We start from the raw sequence: 14,279 nt of genomic DNA on the forward strand, positions 1-14,279 counted from the left end.
GTAGATCATGTCAAACCAACCTGATCTCCTTCTTTGAGAAGGTAACAGATTTTTTAGACAAAGGGAACACAGTGGATCTAATTTACCTCGATTTCAGTAAGGCATTTGATACAGTTCCACATGGAAAATTATTAGATAAATTGGAAAAGATGGGGGTCAATATGAAAATTGAAAGGTGGATAAGGAACTGGTTAAAGGGGAGACTACAGCGGGTCACAATGAAAGGTGAACTGTCATGCTGGAAGGAGGTTACCAGTGGAGTTCCTCAGGGATCGGTTTTGGGACCAATCTTATTTAATCTTTTTATTACTGACCTTGGCACAAAAAGCGGGAATGTGCTAATAAAGTTTGCAGATGACACAAAGCTGGGAGGTATTGCTAATGCAGAGAAGGACCGGGATATCATACAGGAAGATCTGGATGACCATGTAAACTGGAGTAATAGTAATAGGATGAAATTTAACAATGAAAAGTGCAAGGTCATGCATTTAGGGATTAATAACAAGAATTTCTGTTATAAACTGGGGATGCATTACGTGGAAGTAACAGAGGAGGAGAAGGACCTTAGAGTATTGGTTGATCACAGGATGACTATGAGCCGCCAATGTGATATGGCCGTGAAAAAAGCTAATGCGGGCTTGGGATGCATCAGGCGAGGTATTTCCAGTAGAGACAAGGAGGTGTTAGTACAATTATGCAAGGCACTCATGAGACCTCATCTGGAATATTGTGTGCAGTTCTGGTCTCCCATGTTTAAGAAGGATGAATTCAAACTGGAACAGGTACAGAGAAGGGCTACTAGGATGATCCGAGGAATGGAAAACCTGTCTTATGAAAGGAGACTCAATGAGCTTGGCTCGTTTAGCCTAACTAAAAGAAGGCCGAGAGGAGATATGATTGCTCTCTAGAAATATATAAGAGGGATAAATACCGAGGAGGGAAAAGAATTATTTAAGCTCAGTACCAATGTGGACACAAGAACAAATGGATATAAACTGGCCATCAGGAAATTTAGACTTGAAATTAGATGAAGGTTTCTAACCATCAGAGGAGTGAAGTTCTGGAACAGCCTTCCAAGGGAAGCAGTGGGGGCAAAAGACATATCTGGCTTCAAGACAAAGCTTGATAAGTTTATGGAGGAGATGATATGATGGGATAGCCTCATTTTGGCAATTAATTTATCTTCAACTACTAGCAGTAGATATGCCCAATGGCCTGTGATGGGATGTTAGATGGGGTGGGATCTGAGTTACTACAGAGAATTCTTTCCTGGGTGTCTGGCTGGTGAGTCTTGCCCACATGCTCAGTGTTTAGCTGATCGCCATATTTGGGGTCGGGAAGGAATTTTCCCCCAGGGCTGATTGGCAGAGGCCCTGGGGGTTTTTCGCCTTCCTCTGCAGTGCGGGGAACGGGTCACTTGCTGGAGGATTCTCTGTACCTTTAAGTCTTTAAACCATGATTTGAGGACTTCATAGCTCAGACATAAGTTAGAGGTTTGTTACAGGAGTTGGTGGGTGAGATTCCGTGCCTGTGTTGTGCAGGAAGTCAGACTAGATGATCATAATGGTCCCTTCTGACCTTAAAGTCTATGATTCTGTGATCTGGCAGAGCTTCTCTGTGATTCTACCTCATTAGATCAACACTGTATGTCTCTTTCTAAAAAGATATGCTCTAGCTCAGGCAGAAGTTATGGGCTCGATACAGGCATCAGTGACTGTGTAATGACCTGTGTTATGCAAGAGATCAGATTAGATAATCATGATGGCCATTTCTAGCCTTGAAATCTATGACTCTCCATCTATTTTTCCAGTCTCAGCTGAAAGCCTCTCTCCTCTGCCTCTGTTTCTTAATTTCTATTTCCCTCTGTCACTCTTAGTCTTTGTAGATTTATAATTGAACTCTGTAAAGCATTCTGGGTAAACACTACCCAATATAAAGTTGTACTGAACTGGCAAATAGCGCCCCATGGTAGCCATTTGCAAGATGCCCTGGTGGCAATGAAATGCTGTCTTACATCACACACATGGGTGGTACACAGAAGATGATGTGCCAGGAGCCATCCATAGGGTCAGAAGGGACCACCAGATCATCTAGTCTGACCTCCGGCATATCACAGCCTGCTACCATCACCCACGCACTAGACCCAATAAGTGCTCTGGGATCTCTAATAACCATGAGCAGTCAGGACCTTGGTTTTCTCTCTCATCTGATGGCTGCATCTCCAGCATCACAGGCCCTCTAGCACTGCACTGGGGCATTGGGATCAGCACAGAGTGAGTGTGCACCCTGCTGAGCCCACCACTCTGCTCCTTGTGGCACCTTGTTTTTTCTTGGAGTCTCTCATCTGAATACAGACCATCCTTCAGTAGATTCCAAATTTGCCTTTCTATAGCACTTATTTGGCCCCATCGCCACAGTATCTGAGTTCTTCCCAATCTGTAACGTGTTTATCCTCACAACCTCTCTGTGAGGCATTATCTCCAATTTGACAGATGCAGACTGAGGCAGGGAGACTAAGAGACTTGAGCAAGATCACTTTACCTTTTATGATAAGCATGGCTTTGCTGACCACATGGCCCAATTCATTGGTGGCTTCCACCTTGTACTCTCCTTCATCTCTCTTCGTGACACCTGGGATCACCAGGCAGCAGACACCAAAGTCATTTGTACTGAAGAAGGTGTGGTCTTCTGAGAGATCCCTGCCATCCTTGTACCAGGTGATCTTAGGTTTTGGGTAGCCACTCACTGCACAGCTCATGTGACAATCAAATGCTGTGGTCACTACATGGGGCTTCAATTGGAGGAGGAATCTTGGAGGCATATTTTGATTCACCCTCCTGTATTTGGGTAGTCTGACTTTAAACTCATCTATAAGAGACATAAATACACACTCAGCGACTACTCCAGGGGACTTAAAGGCTGGGTGCAGAAGCATCCTCCACCCATAACACTTAATAATTGCATTTGGCATCCACCCTGCAAAATTGCTCCCTAGGTCAGGAGAGCGTTCATGGCTCCTTCTGTGAGTTGCCATGCAGTGGCCATATGTGTAAGGCCCTGGCTCTCTCTGCGAATTATGACCCCAGTTACTGTTACTGGGAGTTCCTTTAATCCAAGCATTGAGACTCAATAAAAGGGGACAGAACTAAAAGCTTTGTTGATCCAGTCTGTGCTGCATGCAGTACCCAAAAGTCCTCGTCTAGAATGCAATAGGCACAGTATAAAGCCTGAGCTGTATTCTCTACAGGTAGTTTCCTCTTAAGTTTTCCGAAGTCCCAGTCAGGAATCTGGAGGGGATCACTAGGTCTTTGGCATATGGACAAGGCCATGGCTCCTTCTACAGGTCATGAGGATTACACAGTACCAGTCTAGCTCCTGCAGGTCACCTGGTCCTTCCCAAATGGGGCTGGGACCTCAACTCCTGCAGATTGGATTCTGTGGCTCCTTCTTAAAATTACCAAGTCCTCACCATTCAGGTCATAGCCCTTGGCTTCTGTAGAACTCACCTAATTTCAGAGTTTGCTAGGAATTAATTCTCTTGGAAGCTCTTACCCATATAAGTAATATGAGCTGGTATATTGGTGGGAATGGAGAAGCCCAGCTTCACTGTTCCCACTGATCTGTAAACATTCATGTCCAGCAGGGGACATTTTTCCTTGCCCAACAGTATTTCTTGGGGATATGTCAATGGGCTCTCATCTGGGCAGACAGCATACATATGGGGACTGGGACACACTGACCAAGATTTATAAATGGGATAGTTTGACTGAGACCCAACAACACAGGTGCACTGATAGATTTTTTTTAAAAAGCCTTTTTACCCTTTTCCTTTTGCATGATCCAGGGCTGCACAGTTTCAGATGGATCACTGGTTCCCATATAATTTTTGGCCACAACCCTAAAATAATACCCGCGGCCAGGGATAAGTTTGGTGATGGTAAACTTGTTGTTGTAGATCAGGTCAGCCACCAGTTGCCATGAGCCTTTGTTGGAGTCACGTTTCATGACCACATAGTACAGGTTACTTTCCCACTTCTCTGTCGGCGAGGGCTCCCAGATCACTGTCACTGTATTAAGGACTTTCTCTTGCAGAAGAATAGGACCAGGGGACTGTGGGATAGCTGCAAAGTGAAGACAAATAGTATGGAGGGAGTAGAGAAAGTGGTAAGTTTAAGATGTTATAACAACTCTGCAACCCCATAAACTTCATGGAGATCAGATATTTTGAGCATTGTGGCGAGCTAAACTTGATGGTCATTAGTGGGAAATGAACTCTGATCCCTTTGCTCCAGATATACAGGTCCTCCCATCTGGATTAGGGAAATTCAGCATTACTGGACTGGTATTAGAGACACCTCTCTTTCCCTTCTATTAGATAGCTGATACAGCTGTGTTTTTATAAACTGGAAGTGAAGGAGTTGACAAGGCTATAGAGTTCTTATGGTTGGACACAGGTACTTTGTTCTATTTGCTAACTGACATTCACAGAGCCCTGTCATGGACTGAGACACCTGGCTGTATTATGGACTGTATAAGTTGGCCCTCTGATAGCTTGTACTATCCTAGTCCTCTCACAGAATATGGCTGTGTCTCTGTTGGTGGTACCTGGCTGGGTCTTGGATTGTAATTTAATCAATGGATGCCAGTATTCTGTAGCCCTGCCCTAGACTAAACCACCTGGTTTTTGGACTGTCATCTCATGAAAGACCGTATTATCTCGCCCTTTCCTTGTCCACAGTGCTTAACCCCATCAAAACTCACAGTTCTCTACTCAGTCATGGGCTGGAACCTCTCCCTTAGGATTTTATTCTCCACCAAACCTGCTATGCATGTTACCTGCGACTTGGACTTGGAAGCTGAAGGATTCTTTTTTTCCCCACTCGTTTTGGAGTCTGATGGTGTAGAGCCCACTGTCAGAAAACTCAGCTGATGGAATCAAGAGTTGGCTGAGGCCATCTCTGGTGCTCACTATGGCCCTGCTGGGTAGAGGAAGCCCATCCTTTAGCCAAATCACCTTTGGAGTTGGGGATGCCTATTAAAGATAAACACCAGTTATAAGTCAATCTGCTTTTCTTTTGTATTTATATCCTGTGTACCTATAGCTTCCTTGCTTTGTCCTCAAGTGTTTCCTTAGCTCTAACATCCGATGAAGTGAGCTGTAGCTCACGAAAGCTCATGCTCAAATAAATTGGTTAGTCTCTAAGGTGCCACAAGTACTCCTTTTCTTTTAGCTCTAACTTGTTTCTTTGCCCCAGAACCATGGCCAACAAAGGATGTGTTGCCCTAAGCTGTTTCAGTATAACTAAGTCAGAAAATATTTATTAGCTCAGAAGTTGTAGTTGACAGATAGGCAAGAGTAGCCCTATTAAAAGCATCTGCTGCTTTTTGGAGGGAAGAAGACTTCTGTCTGGATGATTGTTCCATTTTTCCTTCCGGTCCCCCTCCCTCCTGATGTCACATTGCAGTGACTTTCTTTCAGCCTAGGGGAGCTGGACGTGGCTCCCTGTATTGCTTATCAGTGCCACCTTGAGATCAGCCAGAAGGTTTTCTCCCCTTCTCTTCAGTCGGGACCAAACACCAGATCTCACCCATAATGCTCCCAGCCTTTGCCAACCTGCAAGAGTAAGAGGCTAGATCTTTGAATCAGACCTGTGCCTTTCACATGATACAATCAAGGTGCACCACTGCTCTTGCTGTTTAGTTTGATGAACATGCTCAGCAGGACATTGTCAATTCTCCTACCTTCAGTCCTCACAAGGAAAGCAAGGGATGGATGTGGGGAGTGATTAGTTGACACATCAAAATCTGAGAAGTTGGTGCTAATATTTTACACTTCTTTGGTGCCTTCCATCATCAAGAGTTTAAAGTGCTTTACTTTACACACCTTAATGAATTATCTGAACTTCACAACTCCCCTCCCCCATGAAGGGAACCATTACTATCCTGATTGTACACATGGGGAATGTATACGAGGTGCAAACCAATTAGATGACTTGCCCAAGGTCATGTGAAAATTCTGCAGCAGAATGAAGAACAGAACCTCAGTTATTGTAGTTATTTTTACGACATGGAATCATATGGAGGACTCCTTACAAACATGCTTCAATGCTTACTTCAAAGGGTGTGTGCACTCGGATGCAACTTCCCGCTTTTATAATCATAAAGTTTCTCATAGTGTCATCTCTTAGGAACTTGGGACTAACTGGAATGCAAAAAACAGTGAACACAATTAAAAGCTGCATCTTGTTACAAGGTCGCTGACAGATTTTAACTCACATACACTCAAAATAGCATGTCCAGTGTGCTAAAGTTCTCTCCTCCGGCCAGCTGCCTGACATATCTCTGGCAGTATTAAGTCAATGGAGCTTTTTCACTGAGTGAGAAGTGCCAGAGCACTCGCTGAGCATCATCTTTCTGTATTTACAGAGTGTTGATGACTTAAGATTAGGATATTGTCAGCAAGTTAAAGAAGTATGGGCTGGATGAATGCACTATAAGGTGCGTAGAAAGTTGGCTAGATTGTTGGGCTCAACAGGTAACGATCAATGGCTCCATGTCCAGTTGGCAGCCGGGATCAAGTGAAGTGCCCCAAGCGTCGGTCCTCGGGCCGGTTTTGTTCAATATCTTCATGAATGATCTGGAGGATGGTATGGATTGCACCCTCAGCAAGTTTGCAGACAACACTAAACTGGGAGAAGAGGTAGATACGCTGGAGGGTAGGGATAGGATACAGAGGGCCCTAGACAAATTGGAGGATTGGGCCAAAAGAAATCTGATGAGGTTCAACAAGGACAAGTGCAGAGTCCTGCACTTAGGACGGAAGAATCTCATACACTGCTACAGACTAGGGACCGAATGGCTCGGCAGCAGTTCTGCAGAAGAGGACCTAGGGGTTATAGTGGACGAGAAGCTGAATACGAGTCAACAGTGTGCCCTTGTTGCCAAGAAGACCAATGGCATTTTGGGCTGTATAAGTAGGGGCATTGCCAGCAGATTGAGAGACGTGATCGTTCCCCTCTATTCGATATTGGTGAGGCCTCATCTGGAGTACTGTGTCCAGTTTTGGGCCCCACACTACAAGAAGGATGTGGAAAAATTGGAAAATGTCCAGCAGATGGCAACAAAAATGATTAGGGGACTGGAACACATGACTTATTAGGAGAGGCTGAGGGAACGGGGATTGTTTAGTCTGCGAAAGAGAAGAGTGAGGGGGGATTTGATAGCTGCTTTCAACTACCTGAAAGGGGGTTCCAAAGATGATGGATCTAGACTGTTCTCAGTGGTAGCTGATGACAGAACGAGGAGTAATGGTCTCAAGTTGCAGCGGGGGTGGTTTAGGTTGGATATTAGGAAAAAAATTTTCACTAGGAGGGTGGTGAAACACTGGAATGTGTTACCTAGGGAGGTGGTGGAATCTCCTTCCTTAGAAGTTTTTAAGGTCAGGCTTGACAAAGCCCTGGCTGGGATGATTTAGTTGGGGATTAGTCCTGCTTTGAGCAGGGGGTTGGACTAGATAACCTCCTGAGGTCCCTTCGAATCCTGGTATTCTATGGTATTCTAAGAGGGAAATACTGCAAAAAAGGTATTCACAAATGTTTGAATAGAAACCATGAAATCTCCTCAACGGCATCTGTGACCCCTCTGACTCGCTTTTCACAATCATGCAAATGAACTTTTCTTCACAGTAATGCTTGTGGAAAAGGAAAGTGGTGTGAACACTCGTTCCTATGTCTGTTCACAAGAGCATTGACTTCAGGAGTATTCATCTGGACAGCTCTTTGTGGGCTTGGGAGTCATCCAGTCAGCTAAAACGATATCATGCAACCTGGATATCCTAGAACACAGTGCAAATAGTGCATTAGAAACAGTGAATAGTCAAAGCGACAGCCACAGCAACCAAGTTCTGAGTGACCCGTTGGCTGAAGCATGTTCACAGAAACCATTGTTGAATAATTTCAAACAGCAAACAAGTTCATACAAAATCAAAGCCAGTTTGCCGATAATTTATGAACAGAAAAAGAGTGAAATTCACTGTTTATATTGTTTGCTACCCTCCTGAGCGTGAAACCCCATTGCTGTCTCTGCAGCAGGAGGGAGAGAAATAGCTACTCAAGTATAGACCCACTTTTCCCCTATCTCCTAGTGTGTGGCACAGGGGCCACACTCTAACCAACAACAGTGCATTAGGATATTAGGCTGAGTCACAGAATCATTTTGAAAAGCTTTAGTCCATTATGTCAAGAGTGAAACCCCTCACCTCCCTTTTTATCTGGGCCATTATTTTATACTGTACGGGTACAACTGAGACCGAGGCTTCACTGTGCTAGGTGCTGCACAAACACATAGACCCTGCCCCTAAGAGCTTGCCGTAGAGACAAGTCAGACAAAGGATGGGAGGGGAAAGAGAGACACAAAGAACTGAAATGATTTACAGCAGGTCAATGGCACAGATGGAAAAAGAGCCCATGTCTTCTGGCTCCCAGCTCAGTGTCCTGGATCGGATCACGCTCCCTCATTAAAAAATATATAAAAACTTCTCCATTTGTTTGGGTTTTTTTCTTTTAAAGGCTCTGAGTGTATGGCAGATCCAGCCTCTTAATAACAGACAACTGAAAGTGCAACCTATATCTGGCTGACTGGCAAGGATGTTACAAAAAATGTGACCCTTTTATTTAAAGTTTCCCAGCATCAGGCTAAAAACTGGAATGAACATGGGATCTGGCATATGAGATCAAGTCACTGGTCCATCTGATTTGATATCCCTGCTTTGGCAGTGGCCAATGGTTGATGCCTCAGATAAAGGTGAAAAACCTCCGTAATACGTTTGACCAATGCTGAACACAAGGTGAAAAATGTCATGCCCTGTGCAATGTAATTAAGCCAACCTAAGCTCCGGTGTAGACACTGCTAGGTCAATGGGAGAATTCTTTTGTCCACCTCTCGGAGAGATTGGTTTACTACAGCAATGGAAGAACCCCTTCCGTCACTGTAGTCTACACCAGTGGTTCTCAAACTAGGGCCCCGCTTGTTCAGGGAAAGCCCCTGGTGGGCTGGGCCGGTTTATTTACCTGCTGCGTCCGCAGGTTCGGCCGATCACGGCTCGCAGTGGCTGTGGTTCGCCACTCCAGGCCAATGGGGGCTGCGGGAAGCGGCGCGGGCCGAGGGATGTGCTAGCCGCCCTTCCTGCAGCCCCCATTGGCCTGCAGCGGCGAACTGCGGCCAGTGGGAGCCGCGATCAGCCTTACCTGCGGAAGCAGCAGGTAAAAAAACCGGCCCGGCCCGCCAGGGGCTTTCCCTGAACAAGCAGCGGCCCTAGTTTGAGAACCACTGGTCTACACTACGGTGGTGCAGCAGTAGTTTTGCATCTGTGCTGCTGTAGAATTTCTCCTGTAGACATATCCTACGTATCTGAAAAGAGAGAACATTTGAGATGCTGGAATCACAGTGAGCCTCCAATGTGAGCTGTGGTCATCTCAAACTGAACCCTCAATTTTCCTGATTCAATAAGGAATATAGGAGCTAAATTATCTGTGTCCTCCATCTACAGCCTGAGATAATCGTCTATAACAGGCTCCTGTGCCCCACAATCCACAGATTGAGTTGTTCCAGCTCAAGGTTCAATTTGAATCTCCAACAAAGTGAAAGCTACTTTTGCATGGAGAGCCCATGATTTGTACCTGTATGACTATGATATCTTTTCAGGGGCAGCACATTTGACTCACCAATGGGAGGCATGGCTTGGATGCAAGTGTCCAGTGCTATGGCTTCCCCTAGGCCTCCCTCATTGACGGCCCTCACGCGGAGGAAGTACATCTCTCTGGCTTGCAGACCTTTAACTGTACAGGTTGTCAACCCTATGGGGACAGTGTTACAATGGGTCCACTTGAGGCTGTCAGAGGATTTCTTCTCCACCTTGTAGCCCTTGGCAGGCCCCCCTTCCATTGAATCGGGTTTCATCCATGCCAGAGTGATGCTGGTGTAGTCAGTATTGGTCACCTTAAGGTCCCTCACTCTACCAGGAGGCTCTGGGAAGGGAAAGTTTATTTAGACTTCGTTGTCCTAGGATTCCTGCCCCACCCCTCATTCAGTGCACTGGATAATCCATCCCCAACACGCTTGCACTGGGTATCCATTCAGTCAGGCTCCCTGTAGCATACTGGGAGTTTGTCCCCATCCCTCTGAATTGTACTGGGAATCCTGCTCCCAGCCCCTCTGCAACATGCTGGGAAGCCCACTCTATGTTCCATGCAGCACAGGGGAAACTCACCCACAACCCCTGCAGCACGTTGTGGGGCCAGCACCACATCACCCTCCCCAGCATATTGAGAATACCACCCCACTCCCTGCAGTGAATTCCTGATTTTTTAATATTATTCAAGTATTTTATTCTCCCACACAGACATTTTAAAATACTTAATACACTTTGCTTCCTGGATTCACATACTTCCCCAGATTCATCCCTCTCTCTGCATCCCACACCCAATGGGACAAGTGGACAACCCACTTACTCATGGGATCTCGAGCAAAGACAGGATCGGATGGCGCACTGGCCTCGCCTGTCCCTGCGGCATTGATAGCAGCCACGCGGAATTCATACTGCAGTCCCTCCTTCAGATGTGTCACCATCCACTTCCTGTCTGTGGAAGGAAAAGATAAGGTTCCTCAGTGAGCTCAGGCTCAGATCTGCAGTCCCCTCAGTAGGATATATTGGGACAATAGTTCTGTACATTAATTATACCACATGGAATTGCACAGTATACCACTCTCCTGCCTAGAGGAACACATATGGAGTACCGAAATGCTGTCCCTTTTTCTCCTGTCCTTCCCCACCATTAGCACAAGTCTCTCCCATTGTACTCCCTCCTCCCTTTCAAATTAAATGCCATTTGAGATACTGAGGAAGTAAGAGAAAGAGTAAATAATGCTTTCCTTGCAATGGCAGCGCTTCTAATACAGGAGATATTAAGAACTTGTGTGGATCTGAAAATATCATTGCCATCTATAGGTGAACATGATTTTGAAGCCTTCAGAGATATCAGTTCCATCTCCTTTCCTTCCTTGTCCCTGGAATGTCCCCCCGTTTGCCCAGGTCCCAACTCCATAAGCTAAGAAAGCACTTCCACAACTGAAGTGCAAGGTGCCAGATTGCTGGCCCTCAGTTTATGCACAGAATGGCATAGCCAGGCAGCAACAATGCAAATTTCTCCATTCTTCTGCAGCAGATTTTTATTCACAACCTGGAAAGGAACCACCTCTGGAGGTAAGAAGAGAGTCCCACCTCAGTGGTTTATTCAATATTTGGGCATTCTGCTGAGATACCCAACAATGGTGCCAACTGTGATTTTTGTACTATCAACTCGGACCTGGACTGAGATCACTGATTTGTGTCACCACACAGAAGTCACCCAACATCCATCAGACAGTAAAAACTTTTGGTCACTACCAATCTAAATCATATTTGAAGCAGTGACCTAGAAACGAAAGAGTCAGCATCTCATTAAGCCTTGAGCCATCTAGTCTTCTTGCCTTCTTAGAGTCTTTCAGCCTGTTCCAAGCTTTCAGCTGCTTACCTGTTATTGGCAGGTCAGAGATAGGTGTCCAGATGTTGCTGCCTTTCTTGCGTTTCTCAACGATATACCCCAGGATTCTGGAATTGCCTGTTTTGGGAGGTGCTGTCCAGGAGAGTGTTATGGACTCTTTGTTAGCACTGACAATCTGAGGAGGAGCAGGGGGCCCAGGGAAAGCTAGGAAAAGATTAGCCCTTTGTTATTAGCAGGTATTTCTTTTCCATCACATGACAATAATGGGTTCTCAAGGGTTGTTTCTTCCAGGACTCCCCAAATGTGTGTTCAGATCAGACACCTTTTGAAGGTAGAAGGGAGATCTATGACTCAGTCTTCTACTCTCCAGGACAGCTACATGCTGGGAGCCTGGAGGGGGAGCATGTCCAGACTCCTAAGGGTCAAGATATTATGTGTCTTTCATGAATGAGCCCCTCTTGCCAGTGCTTAGAATGACATTGACAGTCTCCAAAGGGAGGCATGTGCCCAATCTTACGGGGAGGGAAGGCCACTGTGATATTATTGTTCCTGAGGGTGGAAACAGGAGTCTTGATTGGCTTCTACTTCCCTCCGCTCCACCCATTATTGGAGGGCGTAACAAGGTGTGTGCTGAGTCAGGAGCTGACTCAACACCCTGTCACTCCAATCCCCATCAGTACATTAATTGGGACCTGACTGAAAGACAGGCTGGTGCCAATTTCTTGAGTAGAGATACAACTGAAGGGCTAATTGGGTGGAAGTAACCCCAGCAGCTGGCCCTGTATAAGCAGACAGGAAGGAAGTGCTAAGGAGAAGAGTAGAGAGCCTGAAGAAAAGCAGGACTGAGTGCTACTAATACCCTATCTTTTCCCCAGAAGCAAGTGGGGGAAGCTGACTACTGACTGTACACTGTATAAATAACATTGCAGGCTGTGCCCGCAGTGGTGGTTAAGAATGTTGGGAGATATGGGGATCAGCTGCTATGGCTAGAAAAGACTCTCAGGGGACCACCCCATGACAGATGGCAAAACAACCAGCCATTAATACAACAAAATTGTTTTAAAAGTATCTTGGCACAAAATGTGATTAAAGGGGTGAATAAAAAGGAAGGACAGAGAGAGGGCAGCACGGGTGGATGTGAGGAAGGCAGGCAAAATGAATTAAATGTTTTCCCTACTTGTACTTCCATGTTTGTGCTAAAAGCTCTCTCTAGTATTTGGGTCCACCAGCGACGTTATAGAGTAGAATGACTGTTCTGTACTTAAGGAAATGGCGAGGGAGGGATAGCTCAGTGGTTTGAGCATTGGCCTGCTAAACCCAGGGTTGTGAGTTCAATCCTTGAGGGAGTCATTTAGGGATCTGGGGCAAAAATTGGGGATTGGTCCTGCTTTGAGTAGGGGGTTGGACTAGATGACCTCCTGAGGTCCCTTCCAACCCTGATATTCTATGATTCTAAGTGATACTACTGAATAAAGACACAACCAATGAATGTCCCTTTGGGAGACTCATTTACCTATGGAGTAAATTAAGATAAAAGCTTAGCAGGTTCTCTTTGCAGTGACATGTGGGAACCCTTTCTTTGGATTCAGTCCATGCATGGTTTCCACTGTGGATGTCGCTTCAAGGTTTAGGTTGGATTGTACCCAAAAACCTCAAAGCAGATCTCACTCAGAATCACCAAAATTTGCAAGAAACTTATGGTCTCCATCTGAAACCTTAAACTGGCCCCAGATTCATATGACATCATGTTCACAGTCACTTGACAGTTGAGCCAGGCTTGCAAACCTTCTGTTCAAACTGGACAAAAGTACAGATTTGTAACAAAACCCAAAATGTGAGTTTCACTTGATTTCGGCTTTCATAATAGAAGTCTCACATGGCTATAAGATGTGTTTACACAAAGCTCTTCCTCTTACCTTTGGTTGCAGCCATCACCTCATCTGATTCCAGTGCCTTGCTCTTTCCCTCAGCGTTCACTGCTCGCACCCTGAAGCGATAGCTTTTGTCTTGCCCCACTTTGTTGGTGGTGAAAGTGCTGTTGTCCCTGCTGGTTTCTCCCAACGTTACCCAGGTTTTTCTGCCCACCTGCTGCCTCTCTATGATGTAGTTCTGCACTGGTCTGCCCCCATCATCCTTTGGGGGCTTCCATCGAATGGTTATTCCAGTTGTGGAACTATCCACCACCTCTATGGGTCCGATGGGTTTCTGTGGCTTGTCTGAAAGGAGGAGAAAAACAGGGAGTAAAAGGTCCCACATCTGTTCTTGATATCAGAGGGGTCGCTATCTCTCGCTACTCAAACTAGGCAACTCAGTCTCAGTATGTATAGTACTTACAGGGTAGAGCAGCAGAATTAACGCCAGCAAGGTTACTTGAGTAAACATCCATTCATCTACTGATCTAGGAGAGTGTGGCAAGAGGAAAACACTTGCCTCATCCAATTTATAGTTCCAGGATGGTCAAACTTACTGACCCTCCAAGCTGCATATGATAATCTTCAGAAATTCTAGAGCCACAAGACACACACAACCTGCCCCGGAGAGTGGCGCCTGCTGGGGCACGCACAGGGCTTTTGCCTCAATGCATCTCCGTAGGCCTAAAGCCCCGAGACCCCCCTTCCCTCAGGGCAGAAGCCGCTAGTCCCACCACTCCAAGCTCTCCCCCTGCACTCAGTCTGGTAGGCCGAGAAAGGGAGGATATGGGGGGCACCACGAGGCACACGTTAACTTTTAAAGAGCCAC

The 14,279-nt window shown here is 45.9% G+C and overlaps 1 protein-coding gene across 1 annotated transcript in view; it reads right to left on the bottom strand.

Annotated features, from left to right (window-relative positions):
• Positions 1-1,676: 1,676 nt before the first annotated feature.
• IGFN1 (immunoglobulin like and fibronectin type III domain containing 1) overlaps positions 1,677-14,279 on the bottom strand; it is a 47,240-nt gene continuing 34,637 nt past the window's right edge. The window contains exons 16-24 of the mRNA XM_077839589.1: positions 13,457-13,756; positions 11,571-11,744; positions 10,509-10,637; positions 9,723-10,025; positions 5,589-5,614; positions 4,837-5,032; positions 3,822-4,121; positions 2,542-2,868; positions 1,677-1,726 (exon numbers count right to left, since the gene is read on the bottom strand). Of these exons, the coding sequence (XP_077695715.1) occupies positions 1,677-1,726; positions 2,542-2,868; positions 3,822-4,121; positions 4,837-5,032; positions 5,589-5,614; positions 9,723-10,025; positions 10,509-10,637; positions 11,571-11,744; positions 13,457-13,756 (1,805 nt within the window). The remainder of the gene's footprint in view (positions 1,727-2,541; positions 2,869-3,821; positions 4,122-4,836; positions 5,033-5,588; positions 5,615-9,722; positions 10,026-10,508; positions 10,638-11,570; positions 11,745-13,456; positions 13,757-14,279) is intronic.

The sequence above is a fragment of the Eretmochelys imbricata genome, chromosome 21 (assembly GCF_965152235.1).
Source record: "Eretmochelys imbricata isolate rEreImb1 chromosome 21, rEreImb1.hap1, whole genome shotgun sequence".
In the NCBI taxonomy this organism is placed as follows: Eukaryota; Metazoa; Chordata; order Testudines; family Cheloniidae; genus Eretmochelys; species Eretmochelys imbricata.